At 38.1% G+C, this 21,887-nt stretch overlaps 3 protein-coding genes across 4 annotated transcripts; 2 read left to right on the top strand and 1 right to left on the bottom strand.

Annotated features, from left to right (window-relative positions):
- The first annotated feature begins 205 nt into the window (after positions 1-205).
- Positions 206-6,304, top strand: LOC112512349 (peptide chain release factor APG3, chloroplastic). 2 transcript variants are annotated; one of them, XM_025118260.1, is made up of 15 exons: positions 206-414; positions 511-567; positions 1,371-1,451; positions 1,570-1,627; positions 1,711-1,814; positions 1,909-1,960; positions 2,259-2,308; positions 2,647-2,712; positions 2,784-2,948; positions 3,573-3,645; positions 3,762-3,894; positions 4,638-4,695; positions 4,779-4,826; positions 4,965-5,048; positions 6,000-6,304. In XM_025118260.1, exons 1-15 carry the CDS (start codon positions 256-258, stop codon positions 6,069-6,071), a joined length of 1,260 nt encoding a protein of 419 aa, XP_024974028.1. In that variant the 5' UTR covers positions 206-255; the 3' UTR covers positions 6,072-6,304. The 2 variants fall into 2 exon arrangements, 1 of the variants encoding a protein (XP_024974028.1); XR_003069228.1 differs by lacking the exon at positions 4,638-4,695.
- Positions 6,305-8,308: 2,004 nt separating this feature from the next.
- Positions 8,309-15,474, top strand: LOC112513354 (metal tolerance protein 2). Its single transcript, XM_025119590.1, has 12 exons — positions 8,309-8,706; positions 9,340-9,409; positions 10,069-10,166; positions 10,301-10,461; positions 11,089-11,204; positions 11,583-11,679; positions 12,376-12,460; positions 12,777-12,839; positions 14,088-14,193; positions 14,327-14,472; positions 15,111-15,202; positions 15,282-15,474. Exons 1-12 carry the CDS (start codon positions 8,362-8,364, stop codon positions 15,391-15,393), a joined length of 1,491 nt encoding a protein of 496 aa, XP_024975358.1. The 5' UTR covers positions 8,309-8,361; the 3' UTR covers positions 15,394-15,474.
- Positions 15,475-19,685: 4,211 nt separating this feature from the next.
- LOC112512167 (protein indeterminate-domain 2-like) lies at positions 19,686-21,579 on the bottom strand. The gene is made up of 3 exons (XM_025118030.1): positions 21,417-21,579; positions 20,920-21,316; positions 19,686-20,781 (listed from the first exon to the last, which is right to left on the bottom strand). The coding sequence occupies exons 1-3, from the start codon at positions 21,577-21,579 to the stop codon at positions 19,686-19,688; spliced, it is 1,656 nt and encodes a 551-aa protein (XP_024973798.1).
- Positions 21,580-21,887: the final 308 nt, after the last annotated feature.

A 21,887-nucleotide genomic window follows, 5' to 3' on the forward strand; every position in this document is an offset into this window, starting at 1 on the left:
ACAAAAAATTATTTCTAAATTTTGTTATCATAAAATAATATATTAAAACTTTGGTATGATATGAATATGATAAAGAAAGTACAATATGAACAGGCCCAACTGAAATTCTGAATGCACATGCGACGGCCCATGGCCATAACTGAATCCGGGTTCGGACCCAGAATCAACCCGTTTGGATCCGACCAAGAGCTCACTTTATCCGTTCAAAATCCTTTGRTGGCTCACAAGTCGCAATAGAGCTCTCTGTGTCCAGTAATGGTGTTCCTGTTAGCCATGAATATCCAAACGACGATTCCTCGAAGCATCTCTTCAATATCATCACAATTTTCTTCACGTATCGAGCTACCGACGAAGTTCTTATTTGTTCGGCCTTTCCGAAATCAGAAACCTCCCACGGGAATCGTTTGCATGGCGGTAAGTTCGAATTTCACTTAATATGTGTTCCAGGAGCAGAAGATAGGTTTTATTAGGGTATGTTATTGATGATGATGTTTTCTGTGGTGATTTTAGGAGCCTTATCTTCTAAAGAAACTCGAATCCGCTGAGAAAACTTGGAAAGAACTATCGGTAAGTTCCTTTGTGAGTGTTTTGTATAAGGTTTTCATAATTTCTTACAGTAGATCTGTTGGGGATTAGAGCCGAACTACTTGCGTGGTGAAACAGTGCAGAGAAATTAAAGGAAATACAGAAAACTCACCAGCAAAAGAAGCTCCAATTTAGGGAATTCATATGAATACACCTTATATGTGAGAGCTACCATGGGAAAAGTTAATCAGAAATGTATTGAATGTCTGTCAAATTGAAGTCCGTTCGTAGTTCTAAAAATAGGTTCATGCTATTAATGGCAGTTCCGTCCACATTAAGGTTGTACAGACTACTGGCAGGAGGTCCCGATTATATCAATGGCCTTGATGAGCAGAAATAGACTAGCTRCTCGCTCTGAAGGCAATCAAGTCCTGTGTAATTATTAAGTATTAAGTTGGAAGGTTGGGTTCTAGTGATAATGAAAGTTACGGTGAGAAGGTTAAGAAGGGATCTCCACCCTTGCATCAATCCTAATCCTAATTGAAATTGAAGAGAAATACTAGATCAACACTAATGCGATACACCGAATCAATTCCCTTATAAACCGCAATTCATGAGTTGGTTTGAGATTAAAAGTGATCAAGGATCCAAATCCCTTTTCACACTTCTCACCTTAACTCCTATCCTCACGCGATCCTTCGTCTATGGATTAATTACTTTCCTTTACAATACATACTAGTCTCCTCAAAATAGCACATGAAGACATAAGTTGTAGGTGCAGTGTTCTATTTGCTTCAATTTTCATGCTCGTTAGATACGTATGTARTTTGACGATCTTGACATAGGTTAAGCTAGCAGATCCGGACGTGGTTTCGAATCCTAGTGAGTACCAAAAGCTGGCGCAATCTATGTCTGACCTTGATGAGGTATCTTCTTCCTCTGAACTTCATGAGCTTCTTGCAAAATGCAAAGCACATCATGCACCCTAAATACCGCTATTTTTTCAATACCGAACATTTGAATTTGCATGTTTTGAACTAGTAGGTTGTAGCAACATACAGAGGATTTAAGGACTGCGAGAAACAACTTGAAGAGTCCAAAGGTTTTGTTCAGTTTGTGGTTTTTRTGAGTTGAATCTTCTGTGCTGAGTGATTACCTAAGTTCTTGCTTTTCTTTTTGTGTCAGTTTTGTCAAAAGAGGTCGACAGCGATGAAGAGATGGCTGAGATGATAGCTTCTGAAATTGAATCTTTATCCAATCAACTTAAAGTGTTTGAGGAGAAGCTTAAGGTTCATTTTCTGAAATTTATTTTATTATTGATCCGTATCTGCTTCACTGTTTGATTAATTCTTGTAGTATTGATRCCATGTCATTTACTGATAGATGTTGTTGATTCCAAGTGATCCTCTGGATGCTAGGAACATATTGCTTGAAGGTATGTTTTCTGCTGCGAGCTGATGATATGTCACTATATTGGCTCCTGAGTTTCTGTCTATTCAAACTTGAATGGATATTAAACTTGATTTGGTAACTATCTCAGGGGCGGTTTGGTTGGTTTTCARTTAAGTTCACCGAATAAGCCACTTTTTATATCATTAAGYCACTACCAAACAGTGACATATAGCTGACTGAATAAGTTGCGAGTCCCATTAAACTCATTAAGCTGCTAACAAACATGCCCTCAGTAAGATCTTTTTTATTTACATATAATAGATCTAATTGTTATATTGCAGTTAGGGCTGGTACAGGCGGTGAAGAGGCTGGACTGTGGGCTGCTGACCTTGTAGGTACATGGTTCTCTTTTTCTTTTTAATTCAGTGGTCTGTGCACAGAAACACGGGTCAGGTCTATGATTTATATATAAGCTCGTTCCTGATACGAAATCCTAGTCTGATATCATTACTGCAGAAAGCAGAAAGCAGAAAGCAGAAAGCAAAAAAGCTCTGAGAAATTTATTCTACCTTTTGTTTGTTGGATCTTCAGCTCCTAACAATAGGCTCTCGATAATTTCAGAATCATATTTATAATCATTATTAGTTACTATCAGACTGTCTCCTTCCTGATGTCTTTTTCTGGTATTCTTTTAACATTTTGATTATGCTAACTTATGAAATTCTGTAGGTTCGTATGTACCAGAGGTACAGTGAACGAAACTCATTGAGATACACACCGCTTTCGTGCTCTGAGGTATGCATATTAGATTTTTTTTACGTCTGTAACTTTCAGATGAAACTGTTTTAACGTATTCTCTTTCTAAGGCTGAAAGAGGAGGATACAAGACATATGTGATGGAAGTTAAAGGTGCACGGGTATATAGCAAACTGAAGTATGAATCGGGTGTCCATAGGGTTCAACGTGTTCCTCAGACAGAAGCCCAAGGACGGATTCACACATCAACTGCCACTGTGGCCATCATGCCAGAGGTAGKTAGTTAGGGGCTGTTTGAGATTGGTTTTCCATTAATTCYTGTATGAATAAAGCTGTCTGTGTGAATCAATTTGTCTGTATAGATYGGGATGGTCTTTGTTTGGGAGGGATTTTCATAGATGGAAGGAGYTTGTTTATTAATTGGAGGGGTTGGTTTGGGRAAAAAAACTTGGCTTTCTGAATAAAGCTTCCCCCTAGAGGCTTACTGGATAAGCCACTTTCTATATCATCAAGCCACTACTAAAGAATCATGTATAGCTGACCGAATAAGYTGTGAGTCTCATCAAGTTGCTAACAAACWGGCCCTTAGTTACATCTTGCTAATGGACCTTGGTTTGGTAGCTTGATCTTTTTTAATGGGTTTGGTTACAATTTTCAATTTTGGTAATAAAATAGGAGTGAAGTACTAATATTGCGACCACATTATGCGTGAAGTACCACTTTGCCGCTACAGAATTTGCTCTGAAAATAGTTTGCTAGTTAAGTTTAAGAAGATTGGAAGATAACAAGATAGGATTTAGTTCTTGAACATGCGATAGTTTCTGATGATATAACATAACCAAGTAATTTTTTTATTGTTTCTGTTTTCCATACCATACTTGATACGGTACTGGTTTCAGGCCGAAGAGGTCGATGTGGTAATTGATCCAAAAGAAATTGAACTTACAACTGCAAGGTCTGGTGGTGCTGGAGGTATTCATCAACAGATATTTCTTTTGTCTGCACTCTACAAGCTCATGCCTTCTAAGAGAAACTATGTCGCTGAAATCATTTGGTCATGTGTTCTATTTGTAAATTTTACTATGCAGGTCAGAACGTTAATAAGGTTGAAACAGCAGTCGATCTTTTCCACAAACCAACAGGAATCCGAATCTTTTGCACGGAAGAAAGGAGTCAACTAAAAAATAAAAATCGTGCAATGCAGCTATTGCGAGCAAAATTGTAAGGAACACTATGAGATCACCTTGCTTTGTTAAAGTGATGTTAATACTATTAATCTGTTTTTTTCTCTAAGTATATATTTTATATACGGAAAATACTCACACATAACCACATCTTTTGTTAGGTTTGACTTACCTCTTTACTTAATCTTGTTTTTGTGGCGTTCTGTAGTTTCCTTTGCTATGTTTTTTTTTGTAAGGGTGTCCGGGCCAAAGCCCGACTAATCCCCGGCAAATTTGGAGGCTAAACATGGCCCCACTTAAATGTCGCCAACACTCCCCTCCCAGGGCTCGAACTCGGGTTCATGACTATGCCATGCCCAAGCCTTTACCACTAGGCTGGAAGGTCTTTGACTCCTTTGCTATGTTTCCGTGTACTTATAGCTTGTTTTTGTGGTGTTGTTTGCTTTTAACAGCCATGCTCATTCTTTCAAATTTTGGTGTATCTTCCTTTCTGGCCTCGACTTTCTCTTTTCAAACTTTTTTCATTTTTTGCAGCATTCCTCATACATTTACAATTTTATTCTCTCACTTTTAAGAAGCTGAGGGTCTTCAAGGAAACAACTGCCCTACTCCTTGATTGGTTTGTTTGGTTTGGTTTGTAGATGTCAGTTTTGCGTACTTCTCATCCACTAGGACCCCACCCTTGGGATGGTTTGGGTTGGCTTATGGGCTGTTTGGTTGGTTTTCAATTAAGTCATGTAGKGATAAAGCTATGTCTTATAATCCATCATCTCATCCTAGATATGAAATCAAACTAAAGGAACAACAAGAGTCCCAAAGAAATGAAAGAAAATCTCAGGTTTCATCCATTCCCTACACTTTAAGTTTACATYATAAAACATTGAAATGCAACTAACCTTAAAATTGCATCTTTAATGGAAGGTTGGTAGCGGTGCTCGTGCAGAAAAGATCCGTACATACAATTTCAAGGTACCTCCATTACTTAGAATCAAAATCTTACAAAATAACTGAGGTAGAAGATGGTTTCTGTTAGGACCTGCAATTTTGTTAATTTTTTTATCTGAATAACAAACGCTTTACTACTTTTTTACAACCTTTCTTCCTTAGGACAATAGGGTTACTGATCACAGATTGAAGATGAACTTCGAGCTCACTTCATTTCTTGATGGTGATATTGAGACAGCCATTCAGGTACCATTCCTTATGTTTTTTTTTTTTTAGAAATTGTCCCAGGCTATKCCCAGACTAATCCCTGCAAATTGTGATTGTAAGACATCAGCCCTGAGAAACTCAGTGCCACAATTGTTGTGGACGCTTGGAATWKRACCCAGGACAGATGGATATTCCACCACATCCCCTGCGCCTCAACCACTAGGCCACAACCCTTGTGGTTTGCATCAACTTAAAAGTTAAAACCAAAAGAAACCAACCAAACAAGCACAATACATGTGGKTTGCGGGGGTGAGATATACGCAGACCTGTCCCATACTCTAATGAATAGAGCTGCAAACTCCAGATATATCTTTATTTCCTTTTATAATTTTTCTTGATCTTATTCTTATTGAAAATCCCATTCCATATACTTCCAAAATAAGTACAACAGGTTGATTGAACACTCGCTTAAATGGAAATGTTATTAGTGAAAACAAAATGAAGGAACATGCTAATGAGCGTATATACTTCCCAATGGAACCCGTGAGAATAGAACTATTGCTTTGTTTTCRGAACTTAAGTTGCGGTGTTTTAGTGATAGGTGAATGGTGCCCAGACCTGAACCAAATACCTTAGGGTGCATTTGGTATGTGGATASGACTTGAATGGACTGGATAGAAAAAGCAAAGAGTGAGGTAGGCAGGCGGGTATGGAAGGTTTTAGCCTTTTAGGGTTTTAATATCAATCTTGTCCCGTTTCTATGATTTTTGTTCCACCCATCTTGGTTGGGACAGTAAAAATGCTTTTGTTTTGTCCTACTCGGGCCTAGTCCCAATCTAATATTGCACGAGATGTGGGACAACAAGTTTTTGTACTATATTGCCCCGTGTACCGTATGCACCCTTATAGATTCTTCACATATTACCGCTAAAACAATTAAATGCGAACTTGTGCTTATTGTGTATTCTTTTTTTTTCTTCCCGTATGCAGTCTTGTGCGTCTATGGAACAAAGGGAATTACTAGAGGAGCTTGCAGATTCGGTAGGAGCTGCAGCCCGATAGGTCGTTAATCGAAACTGGACGTGTATTTCATCATTTTGTTATGTAGCAGTCTTTCCTTGTCTAGCATAACCCGTGYAGRGTATACAAATACCAGCGAGCAWTGCTACGTGTATTTCATMATTTTGTTATGTAGCAGTCTTTCATACATGTAAAAATAGAYGAGGATGGATGCGAACTAATACTTTTGTAGATTTTAATATGAAATGAAAGCCATCACATTTGCTTCTGTTTAACATTCGGGTGAACGTAAACCCAACAAATAGGTGTCGTAATCTTTTGGCACAACTTCRTCTGCTTTGTTTCAATGCTAAGGATGATAGGAAATTTCACGCCCACAYCAGATGTTCAAACATTTACATTTTTATAGAGATAAAAAGACGTTTTGACATCTTCTTAACTTGAAATGGCACAGATTTTATTTGCAACAAATTTGAGAAACTTTCTCAGCTTAAACAAAGAGAGTAATCAAGAGAGTAATCCTTTCAATCTCACAGCCCTTGAGCCTTGACACCTTAWGTTGATCACCATCTTTTGGACATTTCATCCAACACTTTACAGACGAAATTTGACYAACAAACTCCCACATATAAACCAAGAGAGACAATTAGCAGATATCACAGTCGTAATCCTTTGTCTAGATGGAAACCTGCCATTTTTRTAACACATTGACCAACAAGCTTCTACGTTTAAAACAGAGAAGAGAATTAGCAGACTTTAAGTCGACAGACAAAGGTGAAATTTACACCTTGCAGACGGGATGGGAAAATACTAAAAAAGAATGGGCGTTGGGGGGGGTTAGAGAGAGAGGACACAACCATGGATGGGAAAATACTAAAAAAGAATGGCCGTTGGGGGGGGTTAGAGAGAGAGGACACAACCATGGATGGGTTTGATGGAAGGTGATGAGAAAGAGTAACACAGTTCAGTCAATGTTTGTGCCGGTTGCTGCTCTGAGTAAGTCAGCTCATACGCCACCCTTTGCCCCCTTTATAWGAGGGTTTCAGGTGGAAACAGATCAGATTATTCCGGTGGGATCCTCCACCAGCACACGGTCCCAATTATAACCGTGGATCCTCCACCGACACCCTMCTCCAGTCACGTGTATGCCTGGGAACCATACATACCATGTATGCCTGGCGAACCCGATTCCAACTTTCTCAAAACCTTATCACCCCAACCATCCAGGAATCATGACCAAACCCCCCATCCCCTTCCAACCCACCTTAATGCCCCCACTTGGGTCACAGACTCGCGTAACTAAGTCCGGCGGTTATTTGGTTTGACCATGTGATTATTAATATCTTGCAAAACTTCTCCGGTGGCGATGTGGGATGGGAGGATACCCACTTTATGGAAATATATATTATAATTGTGGATTGTTGAAAATTGATCATATTCCTCCATATACTTTGTTTGTTGTTTTTGTTATTATAATTTTTWATTKTTTCTTCTCTTTTGTAATTTTGTGATTTACGGTTCATTCTTGTTTTTCGTCACTTGTATTTAAAGGTAAAGAAATYCCAAAATTACTAGGATGAAGGTCGTAAATTTTAACAAACATGTGATAGAGACCGATTCATGATAGTCAATCTCTAAGAAAAAATGAATCTTGAAAGAACAAGTTTGGAACAATTTTCTGCTCAAATTCATATCAAAACGAAGTAAACTACTTATAGAAAAGCAAACTTTCAAACTAACCCACTAGTACTACTTCTTTCTAAGCCATGATTACCTACCCATGACTCTTTACTTGTTTTCAACATAAATTAAAACATAATAAAATCTCATTAAAAGTTTGGAAAGTGGTGAACCGATGATACGAGTTCATATCAACATGGGAACGTAATTTACTCCGTTTTTTATTATTTATTAAAAAAAGACAAGTTATACAATTTTGCTTAAACTATAGGGATCAAATTGTAATTTACTCTAATTTTTATTGATATTTAATTGCATAAACTGTCCCTGTAAAATATATAGACTAGAGTCTGGATGATTTTCAAAATAAAATGTATAAAGTAGAGACGATTTTCAAAGCAAAATGTATAGAATTGGGACGATAATTATAGTTATCGAACGACAGGGCCTCACTTTTGAAGATTTGTGTAGACCACACCAAAATTGTAGTTTACTCTTTTTTTTTTTTTTTTAATGCCAAAAAAAGTCGAAAACAAAAAGAACGGTTTCAAACGAGACATCAGGCATCAATTTGCAACGATGAATGTTGGGGAATGATTTCATATCGTCTTCCTGCTTGAAAATTATCTGACTGATTGATTGTTTCAAGAACATGGGATTCAGATACTTCAATGGAAATCTCGTAAGATTTTACAAATTATCCACAAGATCTATCCCATCATCACCCGCCCACAAGAAATTGTTCTACCCTTTGATTCCTTGCTTGTACGATCGTTCATCCTTCGCCTACCCTGAAAACCCTAGTTTCWATATTCCTAAGAGGTGGCACGGCGGTCATTCTCACCACCACCACGATCAAACTAGTCAAGAGGGCGAAMGAATTTTCAGGCTTGGCCTGGCCGCTGATATCGGGTTAACTGCCGGCAAGGCATTGACCGGTTATTTATCTGGTAGCACCGCCATCATCGCCGATGCTGCTCATTCTCTCTCCGATGTGGTAATTATATGGATCTATAATCATTTTTGCTTATTCTGCTCCCAAATAGAAATGCACTTTTGATCAATTGAATTTTGTTGCAGAGTGCAGACGATACACCAAAACATGTTTCTATTGTAGTAACTGTTATAATAAACCTTAATATATATAGCAATTATTTTCTGGAAGTTTAAAACCAATAGAGTGAGTACTTTCTAAAATTCTAAGTTTAGAACTTCCTTAGTCTTTGCATGTACATTTTAATTTGTATGCTCATCAAGTTTTCCAGTACTGATAGAGAAGGTAATCATGGTAAGAGAAATAGTGTTTTTAGTCCTACTTGAACAACTTTTATCAATACCCTATAGTGTGTCAAAATTTGTGTTACAATTATGAGAGATAAAATAGTGTTGGTTCGAATGTCTAGCAGATTTGAGCTTTTAACACCGTTAAACAAATGAAGAAGCTAATGTGTATATATTTATAATATAGCCGATTGAATGGTATTCGGTCGGATGGAATTTCGTGCTATTTTTTAGAACTATATACATGTTATGTTATGCGACATTCGGTTGTTATTTTGAGAGTGATTCCAAGATATGCAGAGRCTAAACCACTATGTGATGATGCACAATGCTTCCTATGTTGGTACAGGTCCTTAGTGGAGTCGCTTTGCTATCATTTAGAGCTTCAAGAGTTCCTAAAGACAAAGAACACCCATATGGTCGCTTTTGATTTGTACCGCCTCTATTCTCCTTTGATGTGATTATTTATCTGCTTCTCCTTATGTTGCCTGATTGTGTTTTTAACAAGAACTGATAATAAACGATATTGCACAATGATTCTTAGATTAGGAAGAAATTGATCGGATTCTTCRTTCTATGTCATTTAGGCGATAAATTGAATATTATGTCTTTGCAAACTGTAGTTGGAAATTCACTTGTTTCTGTCCCTTCAAAATTAGCATGTGAATTTGGTATGCTTTTAAATTCTATAGGGGMCCTTGGAATAGTCTTGTTAAACAAGATACTAAGTTGAAGTAGAGTTTACCATTTACATGATCTAAATATCTCTAGTGCAATGAATTGTTGTTTACGAGTTATGACCCAAAATGGGAAAGAAATTATATTTCTGAATCAGTTATACAATAAATACAAAAACAAGGTTTGGAATTTGAGATCTGAGATTATGTTTGCTGATTTCCCTCAGTTTCCTTCATTGTGATGCACATSCCCTTTTGGTTGCTAATTGATTTGGTGAGATCCATAGATGGCATTATTTTTCATGCTGGTTGTGGGATTTGAATAAACATAAACAACTGATTAATGTACCTCAATGCCTGCATGGTGAGATTTATCTTTATAAATTGCAAACTAACTTCAGGGCATGGGAAGTTCGAGACATTAGGCGCACTTGGCATTTCTGGTGTACTTYTGGTCACAGCTGGAGGTATTGCATGGCATGCTTTGGATGTTTTGGTGGTATAATCCTTTTTCTTTTCTATGATGATTGATGGCATACATCTTTAATAGACTTGGTTGAACTTATTCGGCAAAAGGAAGGGAGTTATGACATTTTGTTCTGCAACTAATACTAGCTCTAATCGTTCCTGTAGGGGGTACTGTCAGCAGCTTCTGAGGCAGCTAATCAGTCATTGCCACATCAAAATGTTCACAGCCACAGCCATGTTGGCGGCGGGCATTATCATGGGATTGACATGAGTCACCCTGTCCTAGCTTTGAATATGACTATAGTCGCAATTGCTGTTAAAGAAGGGTACCTAATAGATCAAGTCCCTTGAGCTTTTCTTTCTTTTCTCATTAACCCAAAGACTGGTTAACTAAACCATTGGTTTCATAGACGAAAAATCGTGTGAGAATAGGAGTTAAGGTGAGAAGTGTAAGAAGGGATTTGGACCCTTGATCACTTTTAATCCCAAAACAACCCWTGAGTTGCGCTTTAGAAGGGAATTGATCTAGTATATCTCATTAGTCTTGATGTACTGGTTCTCTTCAATTATGATTGATCCAAGGGTAGGGATCCCTTCTTACCRTTCTCACCATAACTTTTATTCTCACTGGAGCCCAACCATGGTTTCATATGCGTAATTTTCCTTATGTCAGCATATATCTTTTGATAACCGAGTGGTTTACGTTAATGTGAGAAAGAGCAAAACAGAGCCTTAGATTTCATCACTCTTTCGTCATTTTCTCTTCTTTCGATGGAGAATCAAGCACTAAACTATTTAAACGCACTCCTGAAATGGAAACGTTTAAGAGTTGGCTTTTTGGAAACTTYTATAGACGTCTAGTTTAATTTGGACTGTGGTTTTATATTTATGTTCACCCACCTTGACCTTTTGTTTTGACAATTTTTATATGTACTGTGGTTTTATGCATGTAGGTTATATTGGATAACAAAGAGGGCAGGAGAAAAGGCTGGTAGTGGATTGATGAAAGCAAATGCATGGCATCATCGTGCAGACGCTATCTCGTCACTAGTTGCCCTTATAGGGGTTGGTAAGTATCATTGATCCTAGAAACTGAGTTGTTCTTGGTTAAGTTGTGCAACAAATATGTTACTTTATCAATGAATGGTATCCATCAACCACTTCATCCATAAATCACTAGCCCTGTAATGGAGAAGCAGAGTAACGCTACAGCATTTTCCATGATTCACCATGAGTGTGGCATGCAATTTATGACATCCTTCACGGGTATTGTCTAATATATTATTAAATATGAACRTCTTTAGGCGAACATGGAAAATATCAAAGAATCAGAACTCATGCCAAATTTAATAACACATTTATTTTGCTTAACCCTGGAGTTCTGCATATGGGCATGTTTGTGTGTTTTGGTTGGCATATGATAAATCCTAATGGATCTTGATATCAGGTGGATCTATTCTTGGGGTGAGGTTTCTAGATCCCCTGGCTGGACTTGTTGTCTCAGGCATGATCCTAAAGGCTGGAGTGCAAACTGGTTACCAAAGGTAATTTAGGGGCTGTTTGGTTGGTTTTCGATTAAGTTCTGTATGAATAAAGCTGTCTGTGTGATTAATCTATCTTTATAGATTGGAAAGGTTTTTGTTTCGGAGCGCTTTTTCAAAGATAGAAGAAACACGCTTTTAATTGGGACGGATAGGTTTCGAAAAAACTTGGCTTGTTGCTTAAAGCTTTCCCCTAGAAGCTTACTGAATAAGCCAATTTCTATATCATTAAGCCACAACCAAACAGWCATGTATAGCTGACTGAATAAGCTGTGAGTCTGTTAAGCTCATAAGCTGCTAAGAAAAACATGCCTTTACCCTTTATTACTTTCTTTCTGGAAGTGAACATGATGACTCCAGTGGGTTTTCTCTAATGCTTGATGTAATAATCAACTGAAGCCTACAAAACATTCATCTTTTACATTTATTTTGCCCACTTTTGAAGACTGAAAGTAGCACTTTGTAACTTGATTCTCTTTTCATTCTAGTCGATCCCATTCTTGGATGTATAGTGTGCTCTGCACATAAGAAACCTAGAACCTTATATTCAGGCACCAACACTTTAGGTTCAATATTGATATACCATTTCTTGTCTTAAGATGAAAGCTTTTGGGGTGTTTGGYAGTTGTTGAATGGTTTGATGCAGAATGATTAAGTGGTAAAGTGCATTTCTCTTCAACAATCTTATGTTTTGTCCAGTGTTTTGGAACTGGTGGATGCAGCAATACCGTCACATCATTTGGACCCAATCAGAAAGACGGTGCTACAAACCAAAGGAGTCGAGGCAAGTAGATTCRTTAATTTCATCATGATCTGTATACTGCTTGCCTGACTATCCTCTCTCCATTCCCYGTCCAACCCCTTTAAATCAAAAATGAAACAGAAAAACATTCTGCAATGKGTATTGATGCCACCCCATAAAGCGCCCCCACCGTGCTGGTCCCATGACCACCATGGGGAGGTAAGTCACATGTCTCAGGGGCAGGTGGGTGSTATCCGATGGCTAGGTATCGACCAATATTCAAATTATTTTGTAGTCCTTGCACATCATTAGAAYAGTTTGTGGTATGTTGCTCATATTGCTGATTCAAAATTTACAGGGTTGCAGACACCTTAGGGGAAGGAGGGCTGGTTCATCTTTATACCTTGATGTTAAGATTGAGGTGACTCATTAACTGTTATCTTACTCTTTTTAATCGTRCTGTGCTTACTATGCTCTGATCTCTGTTCCTTAGATCTTTTTTGCTTACACTGTTGCACAAGTTGAGGGTCTTCACGTAAACGACGACTATGCTCTTTGGGGGTAGAGGTAGGGATGGCAAAAAAATCGTACCCGATACCGGACCCAGTTTGACTGGGGATTCCTCGAGTTGACCGGGGATGGGTACTAGGAATCTCCTAATTTAATGGGAATGGGGATACCCCTCGGGTMTCCGATCCTAACTAATTAATAATAAAATTTTATATATTTTTTGATTGTATAATATGRGACGTAATCAAATGAGAACTCYATATGTTGTGATAACTGTGAGAACTTTTACCTTAAGGTATAGTTTCACATATTTTTTCCCATATAAGGCAAGTATAATGTTTGGTGAACATATTTTGTCGGTTCACAATGTGAAACAAATACCTATGAAACAAACACATTGTGAAACTAATATATATATATATATATATATATATTTATATATTAATCAATATTCTAAATATTAGTCTTAGTTGAAAAAAAAAATGAAATAGCACATGAGGCATTAGTTCTCAAGGTTATCACAATTTTATGAGTTCTCAAAAGAAGGCCCCCTATATAATATATAATAATAAGTATAATTAAGAAAATGAATCCAAGGAGTATATATAATATAAAATTATGATCAATCTGCGAAGACATGTAACTTTTRAAAGGGATTACAATATTGGTTCAATTATTCATGGAGAAACCTTTTGTGATATAACGACGTTGATGACTTGATGTATGAAATTTCAATTATTATGTATGTAATTGATACTTTTGTGTTTGAATTAGGTTTGTTTGATGTTACTCTTATCCAAGTGCAACAATTAAAATTTGGTTGATTAAAGTACTAGTACGGTATATCGTCTAAACATGAAATTGGCACAGACACACACACACACACACATACACATAAATATAATATAGATATTATAAAATTTAAATTCTATAGACGAGGGAAAATCTTTGATTATCTCCGTATCCTGATGGGGATGGGGATTGRTATCTGCGGTATCCCCGACCCTGTTTCCACCTCTRGGTAGAGGACAAGTTTGTGTACATTACATCCCACATCCCCACCCCATCCTCCAGGGTCCAGACCCCAATTTTGTCTGGGATATACGGGTCCGTTTGTTTTGGATTGGTTTTCTAACATGGTGTTGCATTTTTSTTGCAGGTTGATCCCTTCTGTAGTGTCAGCACTGCACATGAAATTGGTGAAACTCTTCGTTACCAGATTCAAAATTCCCACCCTGAAGTTTCTGAAGTCTTCATACACTTGGGTACATAACTTGGTTATAGAAAAACTTGACTCCTTCGATTTAWAACCAAACCAGAACCTGCCTTCCATGAATTGCCGGTGCCTAAATTCTTCATTTTTGTGAGAGCTCATTCATTTCATGTTTCACTTTGCAGAACCTGCCAATAAACATTTTAAACCTGCTATGGTTGCACAGAAAGTATGTGCAGAMGAACCTTATGCCTCTAACAATACATTCCAGGTTGAWGATAATGGGATTGAAGAAATGGTTGCTAATATGCTGACTTCAAAGTTCTCTGAGGTACATTCATTCATACATTCCAGGTTTCCATGTGTGTGTGTGTRTATATATATATGGGTTGGGTTCCAGTGAGAAGGAGAGTTAAGGTGAGAAGTTTAGGATGACATGCATCGGATCAATCCCGTATCAAGCGCGATTCATGGTGGTTTTGAGATTAAAGGTGATCAAGCGTCCAGATCCCTTCTTATCCTTCTCACATGATTCTTCGCCATATGTATAGTATATAATATTTATATATGGCAAATAGTCGTGCACACTGCTCWTCTTTGGTGAGAATTGGACCCATGACCTCTAGGGAGGTTTGGCACTTAGACTCTAGTGATAACCTGGGACCCTTTGGTAAGTTCTTCGAATATTTATATATAGGATAGGATTCACAATAGAAAAGCTCACCTTTAAATTTCTTTTMTCTCTCTCCTGGTATGGAAGTAATGTTGCTGATGAATTTGTGGCATACCAGTTCTAAACAAAGATGCAAGGTTAAGTAAAAAATCAGAAACTTCAAACAAGTAATTATAACGTTTGGCCAGTTTAATGCACACACTCTTCTCAATATGTAAAGATAAACCAAGATGGTTTTTTTGATACCATCTCAATCAATACTTGTTCCCCCAATGTGATGGCTAAATATGTTGCAGAAAATGGATGTGCAGCATGTAAGAAAGCGCATGTTGCAAGGCAAAGTTTTGGTGGAAGTCGAGGTCTCCATGCCACCTGATGGCTTGATTAGGTAATTGAACCTTCCATTTTGAGCTTGTCTTGAAATTTATGCATGGTAGYAATGTTGTGTTTGTGGTTGATGTTGGTAGTGATGCGATGGAAGTGGCAGAGGAAGCCAGGAAACATATATTGCAGGCCACCTCCAACTCTATACAGGTTAGCAGCTTTCAGCTGAAACTTGGGGGTTTCTACTCGAGTTAACCATGAAACCATAAAAGCAAACTGAAAACAAACAGTTGTGGTTTATGAGAAAAATTGGGAAGAGGCAATAATTCTGCAATAAGCTAGCTGAAAATTATTAATCTTGTATATATATATATTTATATATATATATATATATATATCAAGTGATAGTTTTTACATTTTCAATTGAAAATGACTCATTTAAGTTTTGGTAGTACATTTAAAAAGTTGAAGAGATGTATCTTGTCTTAATAAACCATGGATAGAGAGTGAATTTAGAGAAAAGAGGTGGTGGCTTGGATTGTCTTTTGAGTATAATCRGCATCATCACTTCCTTAATTCAATGGGTATTAAGAAAATCAAAGGATGGATGAATSATTGCAAGTATTTTCTGATAACTTTCTCTTCACCGAATTCGTGTTTTGCGTGCAAGATCCAGATGAACAAACGAAGCGTTAGAGAGTTGTGTATATTGATAGTCGAATTTGGGGTTTCTTCTCTTGTGCATATGACATCAATTATTAATAATTTGCATCGAGTTGTCTGCATTTCACCCCCAACGCTTGCACTTTCTCATCTATTTTAAGTTCATTAAAACCCATGATATTGTTATATTTTTCATCTAATACACTCCATTAACTATATACTTGTTTCACAATGTCAACTTTTTTAATTTGTTTATGATACAAAACTTACACGTAAAAAAGTTTCGCATTATAAGACCGGAGAATCTTACCCGGTAAGAACAAAGTCAAGGTCCGAGAGTCTTATCTGGTAAGGGAGGGCGACGATTCTCACCATGGCTAGCGCTTACAACGTAAATTGTTACATACAATGCCATTTTAGTGGACTAAAATCTTACCCGGTAGGTAAGCGACGATCTTGAATTTTAACGGCAAGCGCTTACCGAGTTAAGTGTTTAGATAAANAAATTGTTTAACAATAAACTCAACAGTACATTCAGATCATACAAGTACCCTTAATTTGATACCAATTCTTGATCATGGATTCCATTCTCAATACATACCAATTGTTTCATTAAGGAGAATCATCCCCCACTGTCATCATTTTCATCTGTAACATAACCTGTGGCAAGTTCTAGAACAGTTTCTGCAAGAATATGCATTGGGGTCTTCTCCTTTGTCCCTCTTTTCTTCTTCTCCAGGATCTTGGAACCTGCAGTACTAGCAACCACTTCCAACGATCCACCACTACTCGATCGACCTTTTCTTTTTTGCATTTGGTGATCGGGTGTACTGGCTCTACGTTGATCTGCATTACCACCACCACTTGTGGGCTTCGATAACTCAGGCTGCAGCTCCGTAATTGCTGTTTCAGGAGAAAGAAAGAAAGAAAAAAAAAAACAGATGGTTTAGTTGAAAGCAATCTTTTATCGCCATTTGAACCTATAAAAAGCACTCAGGTTTTTAGAACATCCAACTGTCTTAATAGAGTGCTTACTCGGACTCTAACCAAGATCACCATGTGCAATAATTAAAGGTATTACAATAAGTGTTAGGACGAAAACGACATAACAAATAACAAGTTTTCTTGGTGAAGTTGGACATCTTAACAGAGTGCTTAATCGTCTTATTAAGCTTTTCTTTATCATGACACTTTTAAAAAGTGTCATATATATATATATATATATATAAATAGGCTAATCCATACCATTTTCTTTTCTTGTTAGTTGTCCAACTTCGTTAATAGAGTTGTCCAATTTCGTCCCAAGAGCTTAATTTAACACAGAATTTAAATTGGTACTTTATTAGGGCACTTTCGTGTGTTCTAAAAAACCCATTTTGTTGGTGAGGTGAGAGGTTCAAACTTAACCTTTGACGAGCCTTCGACGCTTCTTTCCCGGAGATGGGTCTTTCACAGCTTCATGTTCACCACTTGATTTCTCATCCGTCTTTGACGACTTGAATCTTTTCAGATGATGACGTTTCCCTTCTGGTTTTAAACTGTATTGTTCATTCAGATCCTCATTAAGACATTTTTCAGATATATTGTCTTCTTTGATGTCAGACCACTCACTTCTCATCAGATCATCCACAGTTACCATCATCTCCCCTACATGAACATTACTAGAATCCGCAATTACGAACTCCATCACATCATCATGGTCCGAACCATGGTTCGCATCTGGGTCCACCTGGTTAGGTTCAGGCTCAAGAAGCTGTGGCTCAGATGTAACCTTATTCAGGACATCAATATAAGATTCATAATATTGGGTTCCTTTCTTCAATCCCCTTCTAGAAAACTTCTTGATTCCTGGTACAATAAACACCAAAGTTTTAGTTAAGCTTTGGAGAGACGAATAGGTTTTAGGCACCTCAGAATGCCATCCTCTTGCTAAAAGACGAGGCCAGACAGCTTGCCAAAATAAGTCATTCAATCTTTCTTTGCTTAATCCGATTCCATATTTCAAAAGATTCACGATTTCTTGTCTTTCAAGGGAGGAAATCGGGGGGAGCTCCTTTTCAACAGGCTTCTTGGCTCTGATCGTTAAGTCTTGCTTATCTTTCCCGATGGCCACCGCTTCTATAAACTGGTTGATGCCCACTTTATCCCTTACGGTAAACACATACTTCTCATATGGAAGTGCATCAATATCGTACATTCTACTAGCCTGAAAGAGATCGATCACGATATATCAGTAACAAATATCAGGGTTTCTTTATTGAACAACTGGTAATAAATACAAGGTTCAGACAAAATTAATCAAAAAAATGGAAATCCAAGAGAAACACCCTGATGACCATTCATTTGTCTAGTGCTACACTGGTATATGATATACAAGTGTTGATGAAGATCTAGGCATTTTATGCCGGATATTGTAGTTATACAGAGATTCTAGAAAAAATACCTGTGCCAAACTTATTAAGGATCATCCAAAAGATTCAAATTCATAATTTGAATTTAATCTATTTTGGTCAATATATTTTTGTTGTAACTTGCTTAGTTTAGTTCCATAATTTTCTCCTTTCCATTTGTTGTAAATGGCTACAAATAGCCTCATTGTATGCATTTCATAATAACAAAAATATACCAACAGCACACCATTATATGGTATCAGAGCTAAATCACTCAAACGAGTTCTGATCCTCAACTCCATCATCTTCCTCTCCACATGGCTCAGCCTACTTCAGCCATTATTCAACTTACAGCCCCTACTCATTTTCCTATTAAACTTATAGCCTCAAACTTCACTGTATGGAGGAAGCAAGTTCAATCAACCTTGATTGGACTTGATCTTTACAAATATCTTGATGGTACCCTTCAATCACCATCAAAGGTCATAACCGATAAAGAGAAAACAACTCCTAATCCTGACTACCTTCTATGGTTCAGACAAGACCAGATAATAATCAGCGCACTATTAGGGAGTTGCTCCGAACCCATCCAGCCGATCATATCTTCTGCTGACACAGCCCAAGAAGCATGGGAAAGGCTCAACTCGAGTTACGCGAGTGCCTCACGATCCCGTATTATCTCCCTCAAATCTAAGTTGGCCAAAAATCCACAAGGTAATCGATCCATCACAGACTATCTACATGATATGAGATCAATTGCAGACGATTTGGCCCTTGCCCAAAACCCGGTGGCTGAAGAAGATCTGCTTGTTCACATTCTCTCACAACTCGATGATGAATACACCACAATTGCTGCTGCACTCAAAGTTCGTGAGACTCCGATCTCATATCCGGAGTTATTTGATAAACTCCTTGACTTTGAGCGATCCCTGAAAGCTGTCTCAGTGACACCCGAACCTGTGCTGACCACCGTCAATTACACCAATCGACAGCCAAATCGATTTCCGTCTCACACTCCTACTATTTCGACTACGGCCCCACGCACCAACAGGTACTCACCCAACAATCAGCAGCGCAATACTCGTCCTCAATGGTCTTCTTCACAGCAAGGCGGAACCCGTTCTAATCGGAATGCATATTTTTGCCATTACTGCAATATTTCTGGTCACCAGACAAAGGACTGCAGAAAGCTGTCCAAATTCCTCAAAGAAAACAATATTTCAGTCGTGAATACTGTAACGCCCCCAGAACCCCGTAGCAATGATATTGTCCGCTTTGACTAACCTGCCCGCTATACCACAAAGCAGTAGTCGCACGGTTTTGTTTCTGGCAGCCGCNATTCAATTGTTACAAGGTTTGTCTGACTAATCTCAATTAACAAAACACCAAGCTTTGTTTGGCCCAAATAGCTTTAGGCCAAGGCCCAGAAAATGCATTATATGTTCTTGGAGTACCAACTAAGTTCATCTCATCAAATGGGCTTTTGGCTCTTGATCATTCATCCCAAATGGGCTTTTCAATGGCCGAAGAATCCTCATTGATAAGTTGTTGCTGAAAAGGATTCATCACCTGACTTGCTGCTTCAAAACCACTTAATCTTTGTTGTTGTTCTTGAATAGTTAACGATCTCGATCCTCCAATCCCTAGGAAATCAACTGTTAACGTGTCATTGCCGCCACCGCCACCTCCGCCTACTATTGATGGGCTTCTCCCCATGGTCGGATTCCCTCTCCCCTGAATCAAAACAGAGTTGCCATTGCTTCCATCTTCGTGATTTTCTATATTTTTTACAAATCCATGACTTTGATCTCCTCTCATTAACAATTCACCATAGATTCCCATTTCATTRCTACCTAGATTGGGATTCAGGCTCGGGCCTAGACCCGACCCAAACATATCTTGTGGGTTTGGCTTTTGYAAAGGATTGTATCCTTCACCACCGACATTGATTCTTCCCCCAGCCCCTATAGCTGTTTGATTAGGCTGGATGTGGAAGTTGTCATAGGGGCCCACTCGTTGGAGCCCGTAAGGCAATGTAGGCCTTGGGCCGGGTGAATTGAGTTGATCTGGGCCGACCATGCTTGTAACATAGCTCTTTTGCATCATTGGAGAATTGATTCCGTTACTGGCAGTGGCTCCCATTTGGGCTGCTTTTTGAAGTAAGGCTGTAGCAGACATATGGCCTGCGGGCCCAGAAAGCAGCCCTCCACCCTTACTAGTATCTTGTTGGAAGTACCCATACCCTAATGGTCCATTTGATGAGCTAAGTTGTAGCCCGGAAGATGACGAGGATCCACCTCTTGGGTTTCCGGAAAGGGCACCAGAGCTACTGGAGAACATGCCACCGGACATATTCAATGGCTTGAATGACATCGGGACTAGGTCTTGAGGAAGCGGTTTGATTGGGTTTTTTAGGTCATAGTTGTTGAAATCGGGTAACCCCATCAAGTCATTGGTCCCAGAGTCTATTGACTTAGATGACATTAGATGATCAGACATGTGTTGATGTTGTAACATTCCTTGGTTCACCTTGTTGTTCTCTTCGGTTAACGCATCACAAAATGCTCTATGAGTTATAAAGCTATCTCTTCTGTGAAAAACAAAAAAGAATTCGTCACATATATATATATATATATGGCAATGATTGTTTTTGGCTTTCGTGATCTTTAGTTAAGGTTTGAACTGAAAAGGAATTGGTACTAGTATGGAATGGTTCAAGAAAACAAACCTAGAGAAGATAGTGCCACAGTCGCACTTATATTCACGGGTGCCACACGTCTTTTGATGAGCCTTCCAGTCAGACTGAACCGCATATTTCTTGGAACACTTGTCGCATTTCCATTTCTTCTCTCCRTGTTTCCTACTATAATGTTTCTTGATCCCTGTGAGATCGCCGAGTGCCCGAGCTGGATTGTGATGAACACAAGACGGCTCGGGACATACGTAGACGCGCTTCTTGATCTCGGTGCTAGTTCTTTGTCTGAGCTTCCATGGAAGATTATGGCCTCGTCGATGCAGTTGTAGGTTTTGGTCTCTTTGAAAACCTTTGTTGCAAATCTCACATACAAATCTGTTTGTAGCCATTAAGGTTGTTGGTGATAAAGCAATGACATCGGCCGTAGGATCTATACAAAGACGAATTGAAATAGCATTCATTTAATTAATTAAACCTGTGATTAAATGAAATGAAATGATTTTGAAAAGAAAAGAAAAGAAAAGAAAAACCTGGAGTTCCTGGTAGGTTTCTTTTCTTCTTAGGAGGTGGTGGAGGAGGAGGAGGAGGTGGGAGGGAGGTGGAAGCATGGAAATGGGTTGCAAGGTGCTTATTAGCATCATCACCTTCTTCTCCTGAAGAAAAGCTGGCTTCATCTCCTGTCATATTTGACATGATCGATCTTTAATTACCCTTTTCTTTTTTTTTCTAATTCCGACTTATTTTTTTGTTAAAGAGATGTATAACAACAACAACAACAAGAAGAATGAATTCTGAATTCTGAATTATGGAGGGTTTGCATGGATTATGTGTCTTTGTTTGGCTTTTATATATATATATATATATATACATACAGGTACAGGTACAGGTGCTGTGCTTGTATAAAAACTCCATAAACCTTTTCTTAATTATAAATATATATAGGCTGGCTTAAAATTCTAATTATGGTAAAACTAGTGATAAAAATTTGACTTTTTACCAAT

This window comes from Cynara cardunculus (genome assembly GCF_001531365.2).
Source record: "Cynara cardunculus var. scolymus isolate 2C chromosome LG 5, CcrdV1, whole genome shotgun sequence".
NCBI classification, from domain to species: Eukaryota; Viridiplantae; Streptophyta; class Magnoliopsida; order Asterales; family Asteraceae; genus Cynara; species Cynara cardunculus.

Excerpts from the sequence above, each read along its gene's own strand:
- LOC112512349 (XM_025118260.1), top strand. The coding sequence starts at position 256 with ATGGTGTTCCTGTTAGCCATGAATATCCAAACGACGATTCCTCGAAGC. Across the intron at positions 1,628-1,710 it reads ACAACTTGAAGAGTCCAAAG|TTTTGTCAAAAGAGGTCGAC; the intron begins GTTTTGTTCAGT and ends TTTTTGTGTCAG. Across the intron at positions 1,815-1,908 it reads TGTTTGAGGAGAAGCTTAAG|ATGTTGTTGATTCCAAGTGA; the intron begins GTTCATTTTCTG and ends ATTTACTGATAG.